General features: G+C 46.5%; 1 protein-coding gene across 1 annotated transcript in view; it reads right to left on the bottom strand.

Moving 5' to 3' along the window:
- LOC122192177 (ERI1 exoribonuclease 3-like) overlaps positions 1-21,531 on the bottom strand; it is a gene marked incomplete at its 3' end in the record, with an annotated part of 38,144 nt that extends 16,613 nt beyond the window's left edge. Inside the window, exons 1-5 of the mRNA XM_042892692.1 lie at positions 20,621-21,531; positions 18,508-18,782; positions 6,348-6,464; positions 2,592-2,651; positions 713-804 (exon numbers count right to left, since the gene is read on the bottom strand). Coding sequence (XP_042748626.1) covers positions 713-804; positions 2,592-2,651; positions 6,348-6,464; positions 18,508-18,759 — 521 coding nt within the window. The remainder of the gene's footprint in view (positions 1-712; positions 805-2,591; positions 2,652-6,347; positions 6,465-18,507; positions 18,783-20,620) is intronic.
- Between the last annotated feature and the right edge of the window lie 5,126 nt (positions 21,532-26,657).

The raw sequence follows: 26,657 nt of genomic DNA on the forward strand, positions 1-26,657 counted from the left end.
AATCCAGGTGAATTCAGCGCAGTATGATAATACTCTGCAAATATCTTACAGGTTAGATTAATTTCATTCACTTCTTCAAAATCACTTTCCTGGGTTGCTGGTCTAGCTGTTTACATGGGACAACATGCACATACACCAGCACTTGTAGACCTCAGTGCAGGTCCCCACCTGGAACTCTCTAGATGCCAGCCACCCCACTCAGGAACATGACCTCAGCGATACAAAAGACCAATGAAGCATGTCAGACTTGGCTTGTATTCTTTTCCCAAAGACTACTTTAATTCACATCCAGTTAACGTGCCAAGATGACAGGGACAAAGGATCTGCATGCCAAAGTCAGGTAAAGACTACTGCTTGATTTGAGTGTTCAGAAATGGAATTTCATTTGTATGCTTAGGGATGATCATCCCTTTGGAAAACATGTTGGCTAAAAACAGGAAATATCACAAAGCCCCAGTTTAAACCCTTCTCGGGGTTATGAAAGGATTCATTTGCTATAGAGATTATCCTGGGCAATGATCTGGCACTATGCCTAGCACCTACCTGTCTTCTTAAACAACCCTCCACTCCCAATTATGCACGGCGAACAACGATTTCCCTGAAAAATAAAAACTGGGGACAGTCGGAGGCTTGTAAGGACAAAGATATCCACATTACAGGCAAGCATGGAGCAATAAAGCCCAGAAAAACCTCCCTCCCTTTCCATACTCACATCACTTTCAAATCCCAGTCTCCACAGGTCACAAAAATCGACTTGACGCTGGGATCTAAGAGTCCTTCCTTTGCCATCCATTCGTCGACCCTCTGAAAAGAAGGCAAGAAAAGGGGATGAGTTTTGCAGAGACAGGCCGAGCCAGAGCAGTTAAACTCAGATAAGCCGCTTGCAATCAAGTGAGAAGAAAATTGTGATCTTATCCACCCCTCTCCCTCTCTCTCTTCTCTTTTTGCTTGCCATCTGAACAACAGCACGTTTGGACCTTTGAAGATTTCTGATAGGAGACATCAGGCAACCAGAGCGGAGATGATCTTATCTGGCACCACAGCTGCTCTGCTCACAGAGGGATGGAAGTTGTGCAGCCTTAATGGGACAATACAGCTGTGCTTTTACTTGTCATTCCTGCACTTCTCCTCTCCCTGCACCAAATGGGCTTGTAGGGACCTCAACCTGTCCCCCTTCAGCCAAGAAGAATGCACTTATTTCTTGAAGCACTCCACTGTGATCTGGGCGAGAGCAAGAGAAGCCAAAGCAGGAGGCTCCACAATGGCCCTCCAGGCATCAGGCTGTAAGCTGAAGGGAATGAGGCAGCCAAACAAATCTGAGCAGGAGCTTCTTACTACCTGTTTGAATATCCAGGATAACACAAGCATCCTGGGATGGTGTCCCTCACTCACAGCATTGCTCACACACTCCACAGACAGGATATGGGAGAGAGAGAGAGAGACAAAGAACTGGGTACATCTGAACACTGCAGCAGTCACAGCCAAAGGCAGGCATCCCACCTTCCACTCCCAGGTTTGATCTCTCCTTGTTCCTTACAATTCATTCAGCTTGGGTTTCAAGTGAGCCCATATTCCCAGTAAACTTCCCACAAGAACATATGTTCTGGATCCACTTCACAAATGGGCCACAATGATCTGCAGGATGCACACTCACCTTAGGGAGCAACCAGGCAGAATTAACCTAGGCTAAACCCCCTAAGAAGACATTCATTCCAACTAGGACAGCCCTCCTGGGAGCAACCACCCCAAAGCAGAACACTGCTGGCCCCATGAGCACCTGCACCTCCAGGATCTGGCAGCAAAGCTCCCGCTGCAACCCTGCTGAACTCTTATGTGAGTGCCCATGAAGTGCTGTCTCCATGGAGGATTTTAAAGCCTTTAATTTGATTTCTTCACATAAGCAATTGTTACAATTATTCTGATTAGGAACAATTAGGTAACACAGCAGTGGAAATCCTGACAGAGACAATGCATTGAGCAGCAACCTGCAGCCTGAGAGGGCTCTGCTTGGGGAGGTTTCCTTCATTATTTAACTACCAACAAAAGCTATTGATGGAGAAACACTTCCAAGCTAATTAAGCTCTAAATGCTGTAGGAATTCAACATTAAGCAGATGGCATTATTAGGGCTATATCTGCATTTGCAAATCCTCCAGATTAGATTTTAGAGGCATTTTCCTTCAATGCTACGTGTATTATTTAGCATTTAAATAGGTAGAAAAAAATTAATTTAATAAAATGCTGAGGAAGAGGAAGGAAAAAAGACAGAGCTTCCAGAGCAGTGGTTTCAAGCAACGCCTCGGTCCTTTAAAACTGGTGCAAGGAAGAATCTCCTCTTCTCCTATCTACTGGCAAGAGTTTGGATATCTTGTCAGTACCCTTGACATGAGCAGCTGGAAATGACAGATCAATGGTTCAATACTCTCAGCAGTGTGTCACCGACGTGACAGCAAATGTTATTCTAATGAAGCTGTAATCATAGTCAAATTACGCGGTTCGATTCTCAGCAAGGGGAGGGTGCAGGGAAGGAGATGAAGAGGAGACAACAGGACCAGAGGTCAGAGTTCAGGAAATAAAGGTTACTCTGCTTACCTCAAGCACTTGCTGGAGGCTCGGCTGCCCATCCACCATGCCTTGAATAATCCCAGTCAGCTGAAATGAGAGACAAACAGAGAGCAGCCATCAGAGCAGCACTCAAAAGATCATTAGAAAGGTCTCCTCTGCTGTCCATCTCCCTGCAACCAAAACATGCTCCTGTGACCTGCGTGGGTGCTGTCGAGGGATCAGCCATAGCAGAGCCACGGGCAAGGGCAGAGCTCCATCCCAAACACAGGAAAGTACGGGGCTCCTGCCCACCCCCCCACATAACAATGAACTCCCAATGGGGCTGGAGGCACTCGGGGAGCAGCAGTGCCACTGCACGGCCTGACATAGTGTCCCAGAGCTGCCCTTTCCCAGTTATTCCTGTTCTGATGAGCTCTACTGGGGGCTCTGGGCACGCCCCTGGTACTGGGATGAGACCGCACTATCACTCAGTGGGAGCTGCTCAGAATCCATTCATTCCCTGTGCTGGGCAGTAAAGCATTGCAGCAGGATGGCTTGGCTGCTGAAGGGTAGGCACATGCACAGAGAGATGTGGTCTCATGGGCCCCCACCTGTGATAGCTTGAGGCACACAGAAAGCAGATAATTTTTCTGTCTGTCTTCCAACTGACAAAACCGTCTTTTAACATATTGAATATTGGAGGTCAGTAGCTTGCCATCAATGCACCCAAGTAATTAAAAAAATCATTACTATAACAAGTGCACACTCCAGTATTTCCCTTCATCTGGCACTTTGCAGGAGACCAGCATGGCCTCCTGCACAGATCGTCTCAGCATAAACCACAAGGCTCTGCTACAACATGGCAGCTGGCAGCAGCTCTGCTGCTTTACTTCTCTGTTCCATTGGCTGCTTGGTTTACAGCACTGAACTCAGAAGAAGGGGAACAAGAAAAAAAAAACAAAAAAAAACCTTCAATTAAACTGTAATTGCATTTAATGAATACCAAATACCTGACTCGCTGAATAAGCTGCAAGTGAAAAGATTATTTTCTCATCGTGACTTCCGTGGAACGGTAATATATAGCTTTTAGGGAAAGTATTCTAATTTTAAGAATGCAGAGCTCCTCTAGGTGGGTTTCTCAAGTTCATCAAGTCATTATAAGGTGGAATTTTAAGGAAGTGTAAGGACACAGGCACTCATATCCTAGAAACTGTTTTCATATTAATCTGTATTTTAATTGTATAACAGCTGCTGCCTGCAGACTCCCCATATTCTAAGAGGCAAATAGATTTAGGAGATTAACATGCAGCTCTTCAAAGTGGTTTTGAAAGCACACTGGCTGGCTTCTTCCCCTCCTCGCTGCCTCTCCCCACACATCTGCCTGGCACAGGAGGACAGAGCCAGCCTGACCGCAGGCAGTGCCTGAAGGATAGGTACAATTCATCACCAAAGGAACTGCTCAAAGGGGACCAGCTTTCTGCTCTCCCATCTTTTGCCATCTCGTCTGGTCTCAGTTACATACATCACCTGCAACACCCACCCAGGTGCATTGGCTTTCTGCAGTATTATCTGATCTCACGCTTCTGATAAAATATAAAAACATCAAATTGCACCACTGTAAAGTTTCACTGGCGATTCCAAGAAGCACATGGTATTTGGGAACATAAACAAGCGATAAGGCATTTATCTTTCTGTACTTTTATTGTCTGTTCCTTCAGGAAAAAAAAAAATCAATAAAAATTAATCGTAAAAAGAGAGCAAAGTACCATGAAAAAGCCTGAACAAGCGCCTCATGTGTAGAGGGATCCTGTCATTTCAGCTCCTGGTATGAGCTTTCCTGGGTATCAAACCACCTGTATCTTTCAAAAGGGCAGGAGGAGCTTTTTCTCCCTACTTTTTCTGCCTGACACCAGAACCAAGCCTTATAGTTTGTGTCCTGCCAAGAAATATGGAATCAGAGCAGGGCAACAGAAGAAAGCAGCTTGGAAGGCATGCTCCCAGCAGTGGTGTGGGAGGTTGGAGGAACCTTCTGAAGCCGGGGTTCAGCTCAGCCACCGCAAAACCTAAGCAGAGAGATGCCCTGAAGGTGACTGCAAGCCCTTTGTCCTTGCAGACACCCTTTTCATGTTGCTTTCTTCAGCAAGAGGAGTGCGAGAGATGCTCCAGACCAGAAGAATAACGTTGGGTGGCCCTGCTGAGCCTCACACACACACTCCTTACTGAGCAGTGCGATCACCTTCTGGCAAAGCAATGGATAGGGAAAAGGAAAGCAGAAGCAGGGCAGTCAGGTTCCCGTGCAGTGTCAACACTGCTGCTTTTGCACCAGAGTTTATCAGAGAAACCATCGTATTTCTACTCTAAGACAGTTTGCTGATTACCTAAACACTTGTCTCTGGTGTACAATCTGATAATCAGGCCTGGTCTTTCTTTGTAGACAAAGAGGCCAATAAATCTCACCCTTTGTAAGTAGAGGTGCCTAGACAAAGCCCTTTACTGGCATTTAGCAAAATGGATATTTTTCAGGCAACAAAAACCAGCTCAAAGCTGATGGTGAACGCTGGACCTGTGCAGGCAGGGGCTGAGCTGGAATGGCATATACATCACAGCTGGGGCTGCTCCTGGGGCTGCTTATGTCTCCCAAACCCCAAGTGTCTCTATAGGGCCTCTGCAAAAAGCAGTGCAAGAGATAAATGTATTGGGGTGGGGAAAGTTGCAACAGAGGAATTGCTAGGAAAGGGAATGTCAGTAGGAGCAAATAAGTGAGATGACTTCTCTAGAAATTCAATGACACACAGCACTTACATTCCAGGCCTTACTCTAGAAGGGAACATTGCTCTTAGGTGCAAACTGTGAGATCTATCACAGCAGACATCTGCCTCAGCATACGTCCAGCAAGTCTCCTGTGCATTGTGGCAGCCCAAGTAGTTGTCCAGCCTTATCATGTTAAAGTTGCAAAAACACCTCCAATTTAGCTATAAATGTGTGAAAACAGGGCCTTCTGAAAGCCCTTCTCCTGGGAATAATGTTCTCTGAGCTTAGTTTTTATTTATTTTTTTGCCTCTTTTAGTTTAAATAAAATACCTTTGGCTGGTTTTTAGCTACAGGAGAAAGAAAAAAAGAAGTGTGTGTGTATGCATATGTTTTAACAACATGCAAATATGGCTGGCTGGTCTTAACCACAGCTCCACTTAACAGACAGGAGTCACTTGGAAACAGACACTACATGTAGGATAAGCTTGTCAAAGGAGAATGCAGTCAAAGAGAATGGAGAAAATACCACAGTGCCAATGGTGCTGGATGACAACAGGAGGGAACAAAAAGCCTGGATACCCTAAGCCCACAGTCAGTGCTTTAGTTGCTGACCTGGATAACATTAAAACAGTAGAGGAACAGAAAAAAAATCCAAAGCAAAAAGAACTTAAAAACTTCTGTGTTGATGCTCTCTGCGACCTCTCCCATCAACATTCAGAACAGCAAGATCCCAAAGAGTTTACATGGAGGCTGCCAGTGTTTTGTAGATTACACAACACAACAGCAATGCTTTTGTTTTGTGGTCACCTAGGAATACGTTCATTAGTTTAAACAGAACCATTGTCAGCTACCAGGTCATAACTGAATGATCACAACTCACGAACCCAAAGAGAGACCTCTACACGCTGCTACAAAGACATAAGAAGATCCCCTTCTTGTCCTCAATTGTCCTCAACATGAGGCAGGACGCTGTGAGCAGGGGGCCCCAACCCTGGTGCAATGAAAACCTGCTCCCCTTGGGACTCAGAGAACCAGGGAACCTTTGCACTTTACCTCTGTACAGAAGGGCGTAAGCTGGGGATGCACCACAGGCTGAACATACATGTGAAAGGTGGATTCAATTTCCATCGTCCTTCCATTCAGCTTCAGGATAGGGAATTCGATGATCTCCTGAACGGGGCGAGAAGGAGAGAAACTGTTCATGTAAACCAAATAAACAGAACCCCCAAATTTAGCCAAGCCCAACATGAAGCTCCATGCTAGGGTACAGGAGCCCAGGAGAGGTGAAATCAAAGTCACAAGGAACACTGCAGTGGGAGGAGAGGGACTGGAGCCCCCCCAAACCACTGCCATAGAACACAGCGCAGCAGCATCCCCTGCTTCATTTTCCTCTTTGCAGACAACTTATGCTGATAGGGAAATAAAACCGTTCTTCATCAGAAGAACGTTCAATTATTTGAATAATCAACAATCAAAAATTTACATGGACCTGTTAATAAAAAGTTTAAACAAATCCCGTTACGATGGATTTCACAATTATTAAAAAATATACATGAAATTAAAAAAGCCAACCGCCGAATAAAAGCGATAAAATCCTTTGTGTTTGCAGCCCTCCTTCTTCACTCCCTCTCTTCCTTCCAGTTTAATGCAAGAGGAGAAGCGACAATTTGTTTGGTGTCTTTAAAGAATAATTTGTCTATGTTATTTAATAGAGATGCATGGCACCGAGGTTCTGGAGTGCAAATGAGCCTGCTGAGTGATATCCACGCACCGAGCCTCTCAAATCACTTCTGGGGAGAAACGGAGAGGGGGAGAGAGAATAAAAAAAAATATTGCTTTTTAATATTCAAAAACAGTTTGCAAAATTTAATCAAAGCAGAGCAAAAGCTAACATTTTTACCACTTTGACATTTTTATTAGCGCTTTCATAAATTTTTAAAACATGAATGGAATTAGTTTAACAACAACGAAAAAAAAAACCTGCCTGAAAACATCTGGAAGAGACAAATAAGAAATAACACCAAAAAAAATTATATATATATATATACATATATATATACATATACACATAAAAAACTCCTGTGAGTAAAATTAGCATGTAGAAGTGCAGTCACTGCAGAGGAACTAACACCAGTTTGGACCCTGACTGCAACCCCTGTGACCTGCAGAGGGAAATTAATGTGAGGTCATACGTGTGAGTTGATGACATCATGATGCAGCAGTGGGTGGGTAAATGGAAACAGCAAATAATGTAAATAGAGGAAACACCCAGTGTATCCCCGGGAGGAGAGGTATCTGGCCCTAAGCAGGATGTGCTGTGGGGGGCACGTGCCTGTAGGTTGGAGAAATGAATGGAACCAAGTGTATGCAGTGCTGAGTGCACAGAGGGAGGCAGCGGGCGGTCAGACAGCCTCACAGGGGCAGCTGTGCGCACAGAGGAGCTTTGGGAGCATCTCTCCCTGTGCTGTGCTACCCACTAAAGGGTCGGGAGGACCCAAGGATCCCACTGCTGAGAAGGGACAGAGAGGAAGACGCAGAGAGAAAAGGGCTGAGCGCTGCCTGGCCGCAGCCAAAGGCACTGGCCACAGCCATGTGGCATCCCCCATTGAACTGGAGAAAGTGAGGCTAGATGAAGACACAGCTGAATGGGGCAATGGAGCACCCACAGAGTGTCCCTAACAGCCATGGCGTGGTGGGATGCACAAAGGCACTGCCTTCCAGCGCTGACAGCAGGAAGCACTGCCAGGAGGGTCATGTTAAAATAGGCTGAGGAAATAAAAACTAAATGCTACTAAAAACGTGGAAAATTTAACAACATCCAGCGTTAGCACAGGTCTGGGGAAGCACACAGCCAGGCAGTCGGGGTGGGACCTGCAGAGCAACTCCAGCTTGAGAGAACGAGCAGCAGCTCTTCAGGGCTTATTCGGTGCGTTTTTAAGCAAGTGGTAAAGGACTGTTCCCCAAAGGCTGTTTATCTGCACGCTTCCTATAGTGGAGATTTTTCCAGGCTCTGGCAGTGTTTGCTCCGTCGGTATCTAAGGCAACAGATCCCGGCCCCATGAAATCAGCCCCACTCCTCAGTAACAACGTTAGCCAGTCCTGCAATGAAATTTAACCTGTGACACTGCTGTACTTTTCATTTAAACTTTCATTTGGAGAGAAGCAGTGTTCGGAGACCCTGCAGTTTGTCCTGCTAATAAAGACAAGTGTTGGGACCTTTAAAGGTGCCATTCATCTTTTGCCTTTATTAAATTCAATTTTCTTAAGCCCATGATACATCATGAAATTAAGAGTTGACATTCCTGCAGAAACAAAAATATCTATCAAACATAAACAGAAAGGGAAAGAAAAAGGAGGCCTCTATTACCAAGAATTTATGGCTTCAAGTTGATCTGTTGCCACTTTTCTCCCGTCCTCTCTTTTTTTTTTTAACAAGCATATGGTTTGTTTTAGATATCCAAAATGTTATTACAGATCTACGATTTCATTAGTAATTATGATGAAATGGTGAGCCCTAACACATACACACACACCTCCCAGCAGCCTGGTAACCTCCATCCCTACACCCAGTGCTTTGGCCAGGTGAGAAAAGGAACAGAGAGCAGCACAGGGAACCTAAGGCAGAGCCTCGCTGACATCCCCTCTCCCTCCCATCACTTTGACCATCCCCGTCTGCCTCACGCATTACCATTTCCACCACCCAGCACCCTGCTTGTGCTGCAGCAATGCCGGGGGGGGCCCACAGCCACGAGCTCCCAGCAGAACAAATGCCCCCATTTGAATTCTGCGAGCGCCGCAATTAAGGGCTATTATTTACCACTGCGAAGTAACTTGAAAGGAAATCCGGGATTCAAACCGCCGGCAATAAATAAGCAGCTTTTTATTTTCCTTCCCGCGCGGTGAAAAGTTGAATATGGTTTGTGTGGGGAAATTCTGCGTGCGGCGCCCAATTACGGGCATTTGCATTTATATTGTTAGAACACAGCGCTTCCAAAATCAATACTAACGCGCTTACAGAGACACGGGCACCCTGTCCCTCCCTCTGCTGCTCCCCAAACTCTGCAACAATAGAACCTGCAGCGCCGCAGGCTTACACGGATCCATTACCCAGCCCGCACTCTTTACAACAACCTTGCCTTTATGATTTCGTGGTAATTCAAACAAATCTATGTGACAGCTGGCTCGGATTTGCCTTGTTTCTTTAAACATTCCCTGAGAAGAGGTGCTGGGTGCCAGCAGCGCGGCCGGGCCGTCCGCAGGGCACTACCAGCAGTGCTGGACTTCCCTTTCAAAGGGATCTGAAAAATTCATGAGGCCATGCAGAACCAGTGCCGTAAAACCAGCCTCTCCCTGCCCGGCCGCCTTAAATACAGCTCCCATCCCTGCTGCACCACAGCACAGAGGGCAAGATGCAGCTCTCTCAATTTTCTCGACAACTAAAGCTTTGCACAAGCAGGCAACTACACCTGCTCAGCATCTCCTTAAAGCAACGACACCTCAGCAAAGAAAGCTGCCCTCATCCCACAGCAGAACTTTTGCAAAGAAAGCTGCCCTCATCCCACAGCAGAACTTTTGCAAAGAAAGCTGCCCTCATCCCACAGCAAAACTTTTGCAAAGAAAGCTGCCCTCATCCCACAGCAGAACTTTTGCTCACTGCTTTGATCCAGCAGGACTCGCACACACTCTGTGCCCTGCTGATCTCCCTGGGCCTCAAAGCCCTCTAACCCACGTCAGCTGAGGACAGGACATACTCTGGGACGCTGATTTATTTATTTGAGGAAGACTGTATGGACAATTCCATCCTAAAACTACCAGGGAATAATTTATCCCTTATACCCACCCCCATCTGTGAAGAAGTTTAATAAACACAAGAATAAAAGATGCCCATAAAAATCAGAGCCTACTATTCAAAACGCAATAAAAACAAGCAGATGTCTTTGAGAGAAGAGGATTTTTTCCGGTAGGGAAAAGCATAAAACATCCTCCCAAAGACCACACTACACCTCCAAAGAGGTGCAGGCAGGACAGACGAGGGGGTCCCACGGAGGGGACGCAGGCTCAGCACAGCTCATTTCCTTCAGCCATTTTTTTCTGGTCCCCTCTTGAAAAACAAAAAGTCGTTTTATGCACAAGAAGCTTATTTCTTAAACAAACACTCGTGGTTTTGATTTACACCACGGGCTGCTCCTAAATAATTTATGGCGGGTTAAATTTATTGCACAGCCCTGGCCGGCTGCAAATTCGAATTGCCAAATAATTAGATTTTAGGGCAATGCTTATAAATTATCCGCCGATTTGTCCGGACTTGTTTGTCAGTTGCTTTGTGCTTCGGGTCATCTTTGGCATTTCGCTGTTTGTGTTTTAATTGCTGATTTACACTTTGACAGATGAGAGTTGATGCCTCCAAGATCTGGGTGGGTGCAGGGGGGTGGCGAGGAGCAGGAAGAAGCAGAGCTTTTAAAGGCCTGCGATTCTACTTTTTTTTTTTTTCCAAGGCAATTAAAATGGAAAAGGGACACGGTAAGGACAGCACTATCCTTAACAGGTCTGCATCCACCGATTCCATCCTCTGCCTTAATTATTATTTTAACTAAAGCCCTTTCCAAGTGAGCAGCCTTGCACTTGTCCGCAGGGGCAGTAGTTGAAATGACCTCAGAGGTCTCTTCCCTGCTTCTAAATCTCCATTGAACTGACCAAAGCAAGTGCCACAAAGGTGATGGGGGACAGCGAGGCTTCCGCTGGACCAAGGCTGTGCTGACTTCCCAAGGATGCTGACCGAAAATCAAAACACGGGGGCACATGCAGGAGCATGGATCATGAAGCACCAGGAGATGTGAGGGCAGCTTCTGCTCCCTGATCATTGGATATATCCAAAGTTTTTTTCCCCTCTCCTTTGTTCTTAGGGTAACCTCACCTTCTACCTCCAACGTTCAGGCAGCGGACCCTGATACCAAAATGTGGGTTTCCTCAGCTTGGAGCAATCTTTCAAGTCCTCTGCTGACACCAAACCCAGCTCAGATTTGCAGGTGCTTCCTTACAACTGTGAGGGTGAGGGACCATTTCTCTTTCTTTAATAGAAGCTGAAATTTCCATCTAATCACATGCCTCCAGGAGCTTGGGCTTTAAGAGACATCCAGTCCGTGCACCTGCCCGAAGCCATCAGCATCTGCCCCTAAATCACTGCCGACTTTGTCTCGGCTGCTTTTACAGACTCCAATAAGAGAGACTCGCAGTCCCCAGGCACTCCATCCTAGTGCTTCATTAGTCTTATCAATGGAAAGTTTTCCTTAATGCCTAATCTGAATTTCCCTTGCTGTTGTTTAAATTCATGACTGCTCCTCCTCCCCACAGCAGACGCAGCCCAGAACGCTGCATCTCCCTTTCTTCTAACAGAAGAGCTCGCCATCCACACCCCTGACACAAGCAGAGCCCAATGCGATGCCTTTCAGCCTGTGCTCACACGTGTGTTGCAGATCCCTGCTCACACTCACCCTCTCTCTTTGGGATTCTCTTGAAACTGTCTCAATTTTTTAAAGTATGGAGTCCAAATTGAAAAACTCCAGCTGAGGTCCCTCCTTACAGGACCACAAATGGAGCATCTCAAACACAGCATTTCACCTCTCAACTTAGGGCTTGTTCCATTCACGCTGCTGTGCCTGACTTTTTGATAGTGGGCTCACAGCCCTTGTCCTTCCATCCCAAACAAATCTTCGGTGGCCATTTGCTCACAGACTGCTTCCTGCCTCTCACCATCACCTCACCTGTCAAAAACCATTGGTTTTGATCTTTGTGTTTTTTTGTGGGGTTTTTTTTTTTTGCTATTATCTCCTCAGCTACATGCCACCATCAAGAATAAAGCAAAATTCCCCCCTCTTACCACACCTGGGATGCAAATTAGAGACACACCAACATTTCAGCTCACCTCTTCGAGCATTGCTGACATATACTTAACCACCCAGAAAATCCCCACTGACAGACAACAATTCAAGACCAAATGGAGGGAAGTCAACACTTGAACCACGTTAAAAACAGCATGTACGAATTTTCAAGTATTATCCATTACAAGCTGACAGCTCCACTATATATCGATATATAAAAACAGATAGATAGATAGGTGGGAGTCCACTCCCTGCTGCTACAGGCAGCTGGCCTGCACATCCCCACTGCAGCATCATCGAATCATTTCAAGCTCCAACCTCTTCACCTGCTATTGAGCAGCAGAAGCGATCGATGTTCCCAGCAACACTAAAACATCTGGGCTGGGCAGAAAGGGCATGTTAGTGCATGTAAATGAACAGCCAGGGTTTTACAAACATCACAGCTAACTGCTGGTGACAGCGCACTTCTAGACTTGGCATGGAGAGGAACTAAATTACATAGCTGAGAGCTATGCTGCCATTTGATGAGTGCCCAAGCCCAACAGAGGGGATGAAAGTGGGGGACTTGGGCATCTCCTGCAGTCTCCTATTTATGGGGATGGTTTGCTCAAAGACAGCACAGACCTCAGGACCACGAACGTGCAGTGCAGCATCCACAGTGCCACACCAGGGAAGAGTAAGCATGGCACCATCCCTTACCTTCAGAAAAGTGGTGCCACGTGGTGGCAGCACCCCTAGCATCCTCCATACCTCCATCAACTGCTTTAGGGCAAAGCAAAGCCACCTTTCAGCACCAGGCAGCTGACTTGCTGGTTCAGGAATGCACACAGATCTTTTCTTTTCAGGGTGACTGCAGCTCAACTACTTTCCGCTGTAACAACAAACCTACTTAACATGGCAACTTGTCATCCAAACCATGTGAGATGTTTGCACAGCTAAGGATCCAGCCATCAAACAGCACAGGTGGGAGCTACACAAGGGGAAGGGCAGCGTGATGGACAGCTTCAAGGTGGCCGTCCCATTGCTGTCAGTGCCCAACCACGAGCCAAGCAGGTTGGGTCAGGTTGGAACTGCAGCAATCAGCCACCCCAGCATTTGGTATTTGAGGCTCGTTGCTATCACAATGCTGAGTTTGTATCTTTAAGTAAGAAACTGCTTTGAATTTTGTCACACATCAGGTGTCTTGCTTGGTGGTCTGTAGGCTGTGCTCTCTAGGAGATCTGGATTCAGGCACTGTTTTCACGTTATCTAGTTCACCAGGTTTTAAATAAATACAGGTAATTCTGCTGCCCTGTCAGATTCACATGGGTCACAGCAAGGCTGTCCCTACTCACTGCAGGAGTGAGGGAGGTCTCCAAGGCAGGATGGCTGCCCCACAGAACGCAGCTTTTGTGGGTCGCAGACCCATACCAGAACCCTGTCTGCCCTCCTCCGACCCCCACGTCCTTTAAAATAAAGACATCATTCTCAATAGTGGCCAAAATAAGATTTCACAACAGTCCAGTGGAACTGCAATGAGGCACACGACGTATGGAAAATATGATAAAAAGGAACTGCATCTCTTTAATTTCAGATGCACATTGAGTTAGGGATATTTATGTGCTCTTAGCAGAACGTGTAACGGCTCAGATGAGGCAGCTACAAGGCCTCCAAAAGTTTCTTCAAACAACTGCTTGAAAAATTAATGTGAACAGAAAAGCCATCTAAAACAGCTTTTCTATGAACTATTTCCCAATGCTCTGAGAACTTAAAGCACTACAACATAAGAAGAATGGCGTACCAACAGCCATGTAGCTTCATTATATAAAGGGTACAAAGTAAGCCATAATTGGCAAAGAGATGATAAATACATATTTTTTTACTTACTTTAGTAAAAAAAGAAAAGATTTGAAGCGATTGTGTTACGTGCATCTTTAATGGCATTCCTCTAGAAATAACACTGTAACAGCTGAATTGAGGACTATGTATTTAAAAGTACACCCAAGCCTAAGCTGCATGAAGACAGGTAATTGCAGATTAATATGCCACTGTAATACTTATACACGAGAGTGCTGAGTTAAAGTTGCCATGGGAAACAAGGCTGAATTTCTTCACTTTTCAGCAATTTGCCATCAACCTCAATACAGGTTTTGGCAGGTGATTTCTAACGCACTGAGCTTAACAGCTACACAAGAACCGTGCTAGCAGAAAGTTGCTGCAGGGGGATACCCAGGTAGAACAGGCAGAGACCAACACATCTCCATTATCAGCCCTTCCAGGGGATGGGAGCAACCAGCTGCCTCGTGAGCCACCTCTGGAAGTCCTACTCTGCCCTTTGTAAATCACCTGAAAGAAAGACTGGCTCTCATTTGTTCACGTGGTTTTGTGTTGCAATCATACCTTATTTGTACACTTAAAGATAAATTAGTAACTGAACATCTGCATATTCGTAGTCTCGATGATTGCAGTTTATGTTAAAATGGTGAGCAACACTCTGTATTTATTAACAGGTGTGTCCAGTTTCGCTTGACATTTTTAATTAAAAGCACACGCACAAAGAGTCAAACATTAAAGGAACTTGAAACAAATAAGATACACTAAAGAAAACTACTCAATGTTTTTGTATTTAAACCATGCTGTTTAAGTGAGCGAGGAAGGTTATCATCTGCAATTCATTTATTTCTCTGCCTCTGGTCACAGCCTCCTTTAGCAGAGATCTGTCCATGTCATACCTTCAGAGAGAGAGGGAGGGGGGCATTTCTAATTCCCAGCTGATCAGCAAATCTGAGTGAACCCAAGACATGAAGTCAAATACTTGAAAACCCGACCTGAACCAACAGTACCTTCACCACTGCCAAAAGTTCATTCAGCAGTGGAACAGCTTCTACCCCCAGCAACTTCCCCCAGGGCAGGGCCTGATGCCCTTCTGCACCACCTGGCAGCAGGCACACAAGCTTAAAAAAAAAAATTCATTTTTCATGAAAGTGTTTCTATGTATTACAGTAGAGGCTGACATCCCACGTAGGGGCCTAAATTCAAATTTAGGTATGAAAAGCTCTGATTTCTATGATTCTGTCAGACTTTTTTTTTTTTTTTTTAAACCTTTAAGAAAATCATCACTTTTCATCCACTTGGCAGAAGCTGAAGACAAGCTGCAGGGCTTGCTGAGTGAATGGGACACAGCTCCTCAGGGCACTGCCAGCACAAGGGTACAGGCAGCTGCAGATCTGAGCCTGGGCAGCTCCTCAACACAGCACTGAAAGCAGGGGCCAAGATAAACAGCTGCATGCGAGGACAAAGGAACAGAGGAGCAAGCCTCCCACTTATTTGTGCATCTTCACTTGTGTATCTAAAGTACCATACGTACCTACCCTTACGAGCTGACAGTGTACAAAAACAGGCACTTAAACTGTTAAACTGTTAGACAGCAGGAGAAAGAGAAAGCAGCAGAGCTGAAGCTGACGGATGAAGCAAGCTGCCACTGCTGCAGGTCCAACTCCTGCTTGACACTGCTAGGCACTGGATCAAGTTCCAAACACGAGGTAAGCTTTGAAGAGATGCAAGGGAGCAGCCATAAACATCTCTTACTGCCAGCCCCTTGCTGACCTTTGGCTGGTTAAAACACTACATGACACAGGCTGTGCCTCTATTCTTCCACTTTTCCCACTTATTCATCTGGGGCAATGCAGATAAACTCTCCACCTTCTTTTCTGTCTGGGATGGTCTCATCATTCATAAATAAATCTGTAAGCCAACCTGCCCTTTTGTGCATTTAAACATGCACTTTGATTTGGGGGCATATCTGCTGAAAGCTATCAAGACAGGGAGATGACAAGGATGCAGGCTGATTGGCATGCTCTGTGCCACCAGCCCTGAGAGCACCTCTCCTCTGCAGACAAAGGGCAGAGACCACAGAAGTGGTGAAGCACAGGGCAGCTGCCACATAGCCAGCAGTCACACCACAGATGGCTTCCCAGGGGAACACTGTTGTCCTTGACTCTCCTTGATCCCCTTTACAGATGCTGTGCCACAGAACCTTGGAGGGGACCAGACAGCATGAAAGAGGATGGAAACGCAGGAGCTCTGAGTGAGAAGTGAGGCGAGGCTGTCAGCTGCAGAGGAGCACATATAAGTAAATACAGAGGAAGGGGGAACAGACGTGGCAGTACATACCTTGGCATAGAGAAAAAGATAGCTCCTGCTGCTAAGGAGCTGGGATGTTTTGAAGAGTAGTCAGTGAGAAATGTGAAGTGTACCGCACAGTACAAGTGTGCTCTGCCAGACTTCCAGGCTGAGCTGGCTAAATTTACAGCTATGACTACCCACTGAATGTAACTTGGATCACGGCTTAGCTCTTTATGCAGCCTCCTCATCAAATTCTAGAGCATTTGGATTTCAATGTATCACTTACCACGCTTCTATTTTGCGAGTAAGGAAACAAAAGCAGAAGAACCACGAGGATCACAGCTAAGATCAGAACCTGACCACTCCCAGGTCCGCTCTCATACTGCATCTCCAAAACCTGTGTGCCACTGCTTCACTGGAAAATACAGCCAGGAACACCTTGCACAAAAATCAACATCATTGATATACACAGCGCCGTTTGCTCACCCAGACATGTAGCCCTGCAATGATCAGAGCAACAGCCACATCAGTAAGCAAAAAGGTGAAACACAGGTAGGGGCATCAGCTAATAAAGGCTCTTTTCTGTAAAGCTGCCCAATTCCAGCAGGCAAATTCAGCCTTTTCAGTGACACCGATTCCTATGCAGTAAGAGCATTATTTATTTGTCAAACTCATTTGTTTGTGAGGACGTGAGGGCCTGACAGCCCTTACAGCACACAAGATATGATGCAGACAGGCACAGAACAGAGCAGACAGAAGAAACAACGCTGAAGAACATCTCCACCTTAAAGGTGCAACAAAATATATAGCGGATCTGCATTGGCCCAGGCCATTACTTTCTCTGGCAAGGACTTGGGGACAAAGCTCCTTAAAACAGTAGTAATCATATTCCACTCATGCTCCTTTTTACTGCCAGCTGTAAACTAGCTCCACATGCATCATGGTTTTGCATCAAAATGTGCACGGACCAAGCCCATATCCAAAGGGACAAGGTAGATCCAATTTACAGCCTTGACAGATCTGTGCACCCGAGGCTGAGCGTGCAGGAAATAGCCTTACATCTCACTTGGAGAGCGGTTACAACCGCCAGCAGAGCGGGATGCAGAGCCACAACAGCCTCCCACAAAGACCCAGAATACAAGGAGAGAATGTGCAGTCCTTTTTGTCATGAAACAGGAGGGATGGGTGGCACTTGAGATGCCTACATCTGATCCCAACTCGCAGCCCTCCTTTGGTAGATAAGCTCAAAGGAAGCCACAGCTGCACTGGGAAGCAAACCCATTGCACCAAACCATCTCAGTAAAGAGATGCCACACTGATTTAGTATGTTTGAAGCAAAGCAAATCAAAGTAAATCTCAGACCTGATGCACGAATTAGCAGTAGCATTAGTATTAGTATCAGTACGAGTAGTATTACTTTTTGGTACAGAGGAGGGTACAAAGTCTGAGTTCAGCCTGGACACTAAGAAATTCTGTCCATTACCAGCCCGATATTTTATCTCTTCTTTTTTGGCATGTTTTTCCCATTTAAGCAGAAAACCTAGGCCCACACTGCTGATAATTGAACATATATTTAACTAACTTACTCTACTCTATGACGGAAGAACTGGCTGCAGAAATACATCCAAACCTCACCCAGATCTCTGCGTATCTCAGGAGGCCAGACACTGGCAAACCTTTCTGAGCAGCTCTGTTCCTGTCTCATTACACTCCAGAGTGAACACCCAGGCAAGACAATTTCAGCACCACCACACAGCTCAAAACCATTGTTCTCTGTTTAGAAACACCATTACTCTGCGCACACACATCATCCAAATTGTGTTTTGCTTTTTTTTTTTTTTTTTTTTTTTTTAAATAAACCATTGGCTAATAATAGACCTTTTCCTTACAGAATCAAAGGTTGCTGAGAGCACTCTACTAATGCAGGTTCCCAGTCAGCAATTTTCAACCCCCCACCACTTCAGGCAGACAACAAGCATACATGACTAAGTAGCGTCTGTGATAACACGTGTTATCACTTCCATGGTGAAAATCAGGCTCCTTCATTTCATTTCCATCACAGCGACCTGGCACTGCTGCTTGAGAAAGCAGGAGCTCTGGGGGAGCAGCAGTAGAAAGAAGGTGGGAGAAAACAAGGAAAGTGAGCTATTCAGAACTGCATCTTTTCTTTCCATCTCTCAGAATGGCAGTATCAGCTTACAAGCACAGAATTAACAGCGTCAACTATTTACCTGAGGATGAATCTGTGGTTTATCACATGTGGCCTCAAAATCCAGCACTAAGAAGTAGTGATATCTCTGTGGAGGGAAGGATGACATTGCTGCCATGGAAGCTCCAAAGCCGTGGGACGCCAGTTTCCTGCTTATGATGGAGCCGTACCCTTTGAGAAGAGCAGCAGGGAGGAGCAGGCACACAGCTTGTCTCGCCCTTGGAAGAAAGTGTTGGGGAAACTTTGCTGCTCCAGTATGGAGGAGTGCTATCATTGAACATCCAGAGGCATCTGAAACTGAAGAGAGATTCGTGTTACTCACGCGCTCACATCTCAGCGCTGTCAGCACCGCTCCATCGCACTCTGCCAGGGGTTTTCCTTGTGCTTCCCCGTGTGGCTTCCAGCACTGCCAACTAGAAGCAGCACAGCAGCCTGCACTAAGCACTATGGATGGAGCTCAAGGTAGCCCGAACCACATACACCTCGAGATCAACCCTCTGCAAACAGCTCTAAATGAGAAGTCACAGACAAAACAACAGCCGTGGCTCCAGGCACCACATCACACAAACCTGCTGAGCCTTATCACAGCACAACGCAAACTATTAATGCTTGAGAAGCTCAATCCAAAACCCACTGAAATATCCAAGGAGGCTTTTGCCTTTTTGTATACAACACAACTTCTAATACACAGCAGGAACTGAAGGCAGCAAGCACACCTCAGCACCATGACCCCTCAAAGCAGCCTATCAGTCACACCGAGACCTCCCTGCTCCTACAGATCCAGGACAGAGGAACTGACCGTGACAATGCCACCAGTCCACCCCGCTAAGCCAGCACACGGGCACCCCTCCAGCTCTGCTGGCTGACGGCAGCCACATCATCCCCCACACACAGCACAGCCTCTGTGGGGTCGAGGACACGGGGCACTGGCTCTGGGCACAGCCTGAGGTCCCACCCAGCCACGTGTACTCAATGCACGGAACGGGAAATGGAGCTCGCAGCCTGCGCACAAATGCACTATTTGCACAAAAGACAGCATTTGCTCTTTCCCATCCGTTAGTCCATCAGGTAAATAATGCACGTGCCAAAACACACACTTAATGAGGTAAATAATACGCCTTGAATAGCAGCTAAATCTGTATTTACCTGCGAGACCAGAGAAACTCGGAAGGACCAGATTAGGAGATAATTGCAGCTGAGCAGGTTGTGTGCTTCGGGTAAACATGCGCTCTGCAACCTCCCCTTACAGGGCCGGGGCCAGAGCAGCACCAGGCACAGCACAGCTGGGAAGCAGAGGTGCTGCGGGGCTCCCAGCACTGCCCACACTGCAAGCCCACAGTGTGAGCACTGCCACGCTTCAGATCTTCCACATTCTGGGGGGCTGCTCGCTGTGTTAGTGGTGTGCCAAGCAGCAGGTACTCAGAAAACTGAAAACTCAAGTTACAAAAGCATAATAGTTTCCCCACAAGACCAACGTTGTATTTATCCCAAAGGGGCTCAAGCCCGACCTATTGCTTTTCCATCTACAGCTTTTACCGTCATTAATAAATGCATTAATGCACAATAGCAGTTAGTCACATTCACTTCTAACCGCCTCAAATAAGAGATACTTAAGGTGTACGTGCTTGAAATTTTCAGGCCTTCAGCTATGAATCTGAAGGTCCATCACTGCAATGTAACATCTCAGAATACAGCAGCGTGTAAGTTAGTCATGGCAAAACCCGGCCTGTAGCCTGCTGCATAAAGCAAAATATACAGTTGGGATGGGGGAGGCAGGCAGGCTCCAACCCCTATATCAAGCACAGGCAATAAAGCACACCACGCTATCCACCTACACAGCAAAATCAGCACTTCCCTCATGCATCTTCACCAGCATGGGCAGGGCATCGAACACGTGCAGTGTGAATCTTCAGGCCAGCCTGCAATGCACGGGCACTGTCAAACAGCTGACATGGAGAGCCAACCAACACCTTCCCAGGCACTCCGTGCCCATCTGAGAGGGAGCTGAGCACTGAGCAAGGTGTGCAGGTGGAGCATTCCGTGCCGACTGCCCTACGCAGACAGCATATGAACAGGAGCAACCCTGCTGCACAGCCTGCACTCAGAGCCAAATGAAGTTTTAACTGCCTGTTTACCCAGCCATGCTCCTGGTGCCCTGGGAAGACCTTACATCATCTTCTCTGGGAAGGTCAGAGTGCCTCCGAGCACAAGATAGCTGTTGAGCAAACATGCTTTATTAGAAGTCATGTAAAGCATTTATAACTGCTGTGACGATGCGAGGCACGAGTAATTATCCCTTATTTCTCCCCCCTCTAAACAGGCAACAACCCAAGCAGTGCAGCTTCAGAAACCAGAAACCCTGCTCTGCGCACATAAATCCAGGTTGCATGATCCCATTTCCACACCTAAGCAAAAAAGCACGCCTATACTTCTCATGCACAGAGGGTGAGATTATCATCTCAGATAGTGCAAACTGCCACATCTGGCATCCAATCCTACTGGGTTACTATTTCATATCACACAGCTCCAATTCCTTGCAGATATGTATGAAATATAAGGGGACTGTGAGCTGCAGCTGGACTGCAGGAATTGTTTTGACAGATTGTACACAGCCCTAGGAAAACGTGACAGCATGTTACAGTTGCAACACCCAATAACACAGGAAAGGGCCGTGTCTGGTGGGTTTCAGCTGAAGATAACGTTAGCATTAGGTGCTGTGTAACACCTATCCACCAACGGTGAGATAGCAATGAACCTCAAGCCTGGGAACTTGAGCTCAACAGGCTCTCTGCAATGAACATTAATTTTTTCTTACAACTAAATCTAATTAAAATCCTGGCAGCAAAAGAAGACATCTCTCCTTGCTTCTAACCCCAAAATATCCCCCACCGTAGTTGGAGACAAAAGAGGGGAAAAGACAAACTGTGCTTGGGTTGCCCCACCAACCTTAAAGGATGTATTTTAGAAAGCCTCCACTTACATGCTAAATGTAAAATGATTTTACCACAGCATATATATATATATGTATATGTATACATATATAATACAAATTTAGAAAGAACTAGAGACCAATGCAAACAAAAATTGGAAAAATAAGAAAGAAAAGTAAGCAAGGAAGCTTTGGGAGTAATATGGGCCAGTTTATTTCCCGAGCAAAGCCTAGGCACAGGCAACTACAACTGCTGCTCTCTGGCAGACAGCTGAACTCAAGGCTAGAGCAACCAAAAGCAGTCCAAGATGCAAGTCAGACTCGTCTTTTATTGCTGACTTATGTTCATAAATATAAAGGATAAAAAGACACAGCTATAAAGATGTATTTTGTAGAATAACATTGCATACGTTTAGCAACTCCTGGAACAGAGTATGATAAAAAGAAAAAAAGCAGGACTTCCAATTTGGGAGCTGCTCAAATGTGTACTCAGAGGTCAACTGTGAGACCATATTTCAGCTGCATGAAGATGTAACTGAAGAACAATAGAGAGAACTTTATAAAAAACAACAGCATTAACCTAAGAGAAAATATTTCATTGGAGGGACTGGAGTCCAAAAAATGACACCACCTGGCTAGCCTGGGAGACAGGAAAGAAGGCTCAAGCACAAAACCAGCTCAGCTTATCCACTGCTGTCCAAACTCACAAAAAAATAAAATACAATACATACAGTAATACAAACAACAAAACACAAAGCTTTTACAACCATTTTAATTATGTAACACGATTGTAGACAGGTAAGTTCTCTTCCTTAACGTGTTAACCTCACAACATCATCCCTTGACCATCACTCCAGCATACTTTCATTACAGCGCTCCATTTCTGGCTGGGTTTGTCTGCAGCACTGCTGGACAACCAAACCCATGTTTCAGAAAACTCATAACGTCACTTTCCCAGAGCGCTCGGGATGCTCTGTGTTGTCCCAGCATTACCCATCAATAGCTACAACTTGGTATTAATCATCCTGCTTTGCAGAACTGTGCCCAGACTCTGCCCACTGTGCACACAGAGGTCCCTGTTCTCAAGAACTTACAGTCTAAACCTACATGTGATGCAGTGCAGGAGGATAACAGCAAAGAATGAGGGTTCCAGGGCAAACTACTCATCTGAGAGAGATGCACACCTCAGTGGTTGAATTAAAACCAACCTGCTCATCGCATCACCCTGCCTGAGCATTACAGGAGAAGCAAGTGAACACAGAAGGGCTGATAACGAGATGGAGGGCACTTCTGGATTAAGAAAGTTCTCTGCCATTCCTTCAGCTCGCTCTTCCTGCTGCATTCCTCAGCTGCCATGGCAAAGGCCTGAGTCACGTCAAAGCACCAGAATCTCTCAGAGTGAGAGATGCAATGGTTTGGGTGATTTGAGGCAAAGGGAAGTCCTTCCTAAGGACACCACAGCCTATGAGGCTGGAAAACCAACCCACCTTGGCAGGTGGGGTGACACGGGGATACCCGCACCACGCAGACCACCCAGAAGTGCTCCCAAAGACACACAGTACAATTCCACTTTGATTTTATTAGGCCACCTCTGCCAGGCAACCCACTTTCGTCACCTCCTCGACTGGTCTCTTAAGACAGGTTTTGCTGGGTATTTTTAAACCTTCTCCAAGAGTAAGTGAGGATCGACAACAAGAGCTAAGCTGAAGTTGGAAGAAGCTCTGCTAGGTAAAGGACTGGTCACTTACAATAAACGCAGAAGAGAAAAACGACAAATATTAAAACAAGCAGCAACAGCAGAGATGCATACAACAAAAGATTGGCAAGTCGCAGCAGAAGAGCAGATTCAGCATCAAGGAGCAGAGTTAAGAGATCCAGAACCCTCAAGCCCAGTCTTCCATCTCAGCGTAGGAGCCATAAGAAAATACCCTGGGGTGAACCTAGACACAGCAGGGTTAACCAGCCCAATAGCTCTCAGAGGCCAGAAGGAGGCAGGCCCATATTCCCTCTCACTCTTATTCTCCTGCTGATCATCTGACACCAGCCTCGAGCTAGTCAGGCCTCGCTGCGAGCAGATTCAACCACAGGAACCCATAAAATGGCTAATGCAGCCAGAATAAAACACAATTAAAACAAGATAGTTTCCTGCCGGCTTAGTGAGACGAAACAGCCTGGGGATGGGCTGGAAGAGTGCCAAAGCTCTGAGGAGGGGATGCGCCCACACTGGCAGAGGCAGGAGGGAGATGAGCCAGTGGAGCTGCTCAGCCACACACCTGACCACGTGCTGCCTACAGCTGGGATGGCGTGGCAGGGCACACAAAGTGGAGAAGGCATCTTGGCTCTGGTAGCATAAACACATAAAACGCAGAAGTCAGAAAGCCCACTGGGTCATCCTGTCTGAACCTCATGTAACGCAAGTCATAAAGTTCCCACTTTGTTACTTCTGAATTGAGCCAAAGGCTCGAGCATCCTTCAGAAAAAAAGTTTCTGGCCTTGAATGGCAGAATCCAACACAGAGGCTCCCCACTATCTTCAGACTGCTCATTCCAATGGTCAATCAGTTCACTGTATAAAACAACAATTTTAGTTTAAATCCAAACTTTTCCAGCCCTGGATTTTGGAAAGAGTTCTGAAATTTATGGCATTTCAGTGCTCCCAGTGCCAAAAGTAAGACTTGTAGCTATGCCTGCAGTCAGTAAAAACTACTACTGCTTACTGGCCTAATTTTGAGGAAAGGAGAAACACCAGGCTGGCCTTTGTTTAATGGAATCTAGCACGCACAATTACTTGATTTTCATACACGAGTACCTCAGTTGCTCAAACCACTTAAACAGCTGCACACCTTTCTTAGCTGAGAAAAAAATGAATGTGAAAGTTAATATTTAAGAGTGCCAAACAAATCTCAGCCCAGATGCAGGGAGCCAACGCTGACATCGCTTGGTATACGCTCACAGCTGATCTTCATAAATGAACTCTAGAAGCGTTTTTATTATTATTTTTAATAATGACAGAAATCTGCAACTCTGCCCAAGGTCTGCCCTGTTGGATGGGCAAATCACAGAATCACACAGAATCACAGAATGGCCCAAGTTGGAAGGGACCTCAAGGATCATGAATCTCCAACCCTCCTGCCATGCAAGGCAGCAGCTACAAGAGGCTTTCCAAACAGCCCAGTCTCAGCGACCCCAGAAAACCAGCCAGGGAAGTTGTTAGGAAGATAAAAATTAAAAAAGAAAGCACAACCACAACAAATACAACCAAAGTTATTAATTCAAAAGAAAAAAAGCTATTTGGGAGTGAGGTGTCATTACTTGTGCAATGTGTCTGGAAAAAGCACAACCATTCAGCTGGCACTCAGTCAGCATAGGTAGCACTCTTAGGGGAAAGTTGCCAAATGGGATCTGGCAGCAGCACTGCTGCTCTAGCACACGCTTCGTATGCAACAGCTTGTCCTCTTCTCCCCCCATTCTCCTGCTTGCTGTTGCACCATGCTATCAGTCTATTACACTTAGAGTAAAACACCAGCAGTCACTAGGATGAACGTTTCCAGCCACAACATGTGCTTCAGATCCAGAGACAGGTGAAAGCCACACAGCCGCTACGTGGTCTCCCATGTTCTCCCACGAGCACAGCCACCACAGCCAGCCCTACACCTGAGCACCGCCTGCAGCCTCCCTGCCCTTTACTGGGAGGAGGCCAATGGGTCAAATACAGCAGCAAAATCTTCATGCATTTCTGTATCTTCCAGAACTCTACTTCCAAAATTTAAGGGGAAAAAAAAACTAAAACAAAGGGATCCATTTGCAGAGCGGAAACTTAAGGTCACATAAAATCACTTCAGTGTGTACACAACCCAAGGACTTCTTTATTTAGCATCAGACACATCGGCATGTTGGGCTTTTCGCTTTTATTTTTTTAAGGCTTTAATGGGTTTCTTCTGGATTTTGGTAATACTCAAATCTGTTTGGCTACATATTCTTTTTTTTTTTTTTCCCCTTTGGAAAACAACAAACATGCTGTTCACATAGAGCAACTCGAAATTTGAAAGAAACAAGAAGCATAGAAGGGCCACGCTTTGAAACAAGACAGGAATTGAGTCCACGCAGTAAATTAACATCAACATTCAGCAACAAAAAACAGAACTCAGTACTTCAAAGAGAAACAAAAATATCTGACATCCAACTTCCCAAGCCCACACAATGAAGAGTAACCAACTAGATCTCTAAGGCATTATTTATTTTAAGAACAGTTCATTCTAGGAATAATAACTCATATGCCAACTTTATACTAAAGCAATGAGATGCCACAAGGCCACAAAGAGCAATTCAATGATAAAGTAAAGTCAAGTTACCATTCAAAGTTATACCTATAAACAATTGCCTGGCAGCACCCAGTGGGCCATGGCCTGCTCTGAGCCCTGCACACCTCTCCCAAGGCACAGGACAAGCACTAACCAAGCGGAGAGCCCCCTGCTCCCTGTGCTGCAGCTGGAAGAACACTTAAGAGTTCAGGCCAAGCAGCAGCTATCCATTCATCCATCCACCCACTGTCAGGACCAAAGCTCAATAAGAAAGTGGAGCAAATGCAGAAGAGGTAAAATAAGTGCCAGACTTCAGCAAGTAGGCCAGCAACGACCACATAAATCCACAAGACACAGACTTGCAAACGGCATAAGACGAGGAAAAAGGGACATCATCATTTCACGTGCCTCACTTTAGAAAAAACACCTGTAATGGGGCAGCAGCAAAGAAAGAACGGGAGAAAAAAATCCTACTGCCAGCAAGGGACGAAGCAAACATCCCCGGCAGCCCCTCCAAGTTCACTTCAGAGGCTCCGGGTCCGAAAGACGGCCGCTTCTATCCCACCAGAAGAACCCCCACCGCCCTACCCGCCCACCCCCACATCCCACCCGGGCTCGCCCTGCAGCGCACGCCGCTTCCCCTCCCGAGGCTCCGGCAGCGGCCGCTCCCACCCGGTCCGGGAGCGCTCGAAGAGCAGCGAGGAGCGGAGCCGGAGCCCGGCCTCGAGCGGCCGACGCTCCGCCACGCCGCCCCACGCTGGCCCCGCGGCCTCCCCGGCCCCGCCGCTTCGCCTCCCCGGCCCCGAGCCGCGCTCCCCGCCCTGCTCCCGGCCGCGGTACCGCCTCATCCCCCCCGCAGGCCTCGCCGCCGTCGCCGCGTAGGACCGGGCCGCGGCTTCCCCGGCAGCCGGGCCTCCACCCCCCGCCCCGGGCCAGGGCGGCC

Source organism: Lagopus leucura, unplaced genomic scaffold (assembly GCF_019238085.1).
Source record: "Lagopus leucura isolate 7727_CA_CO unplaced genomic scaffold, USGS_WTPT01 ss_100009-20_subseq_187696:231000_obj, whole genome shotgun sequence".
NCBI classification, from domain to species: domain Eukaryota; kingdom Metazoa; phylum Chordata; class Aves; order Galliformes; family Phasianidae; genus Lagopus; species Lagopus leucura.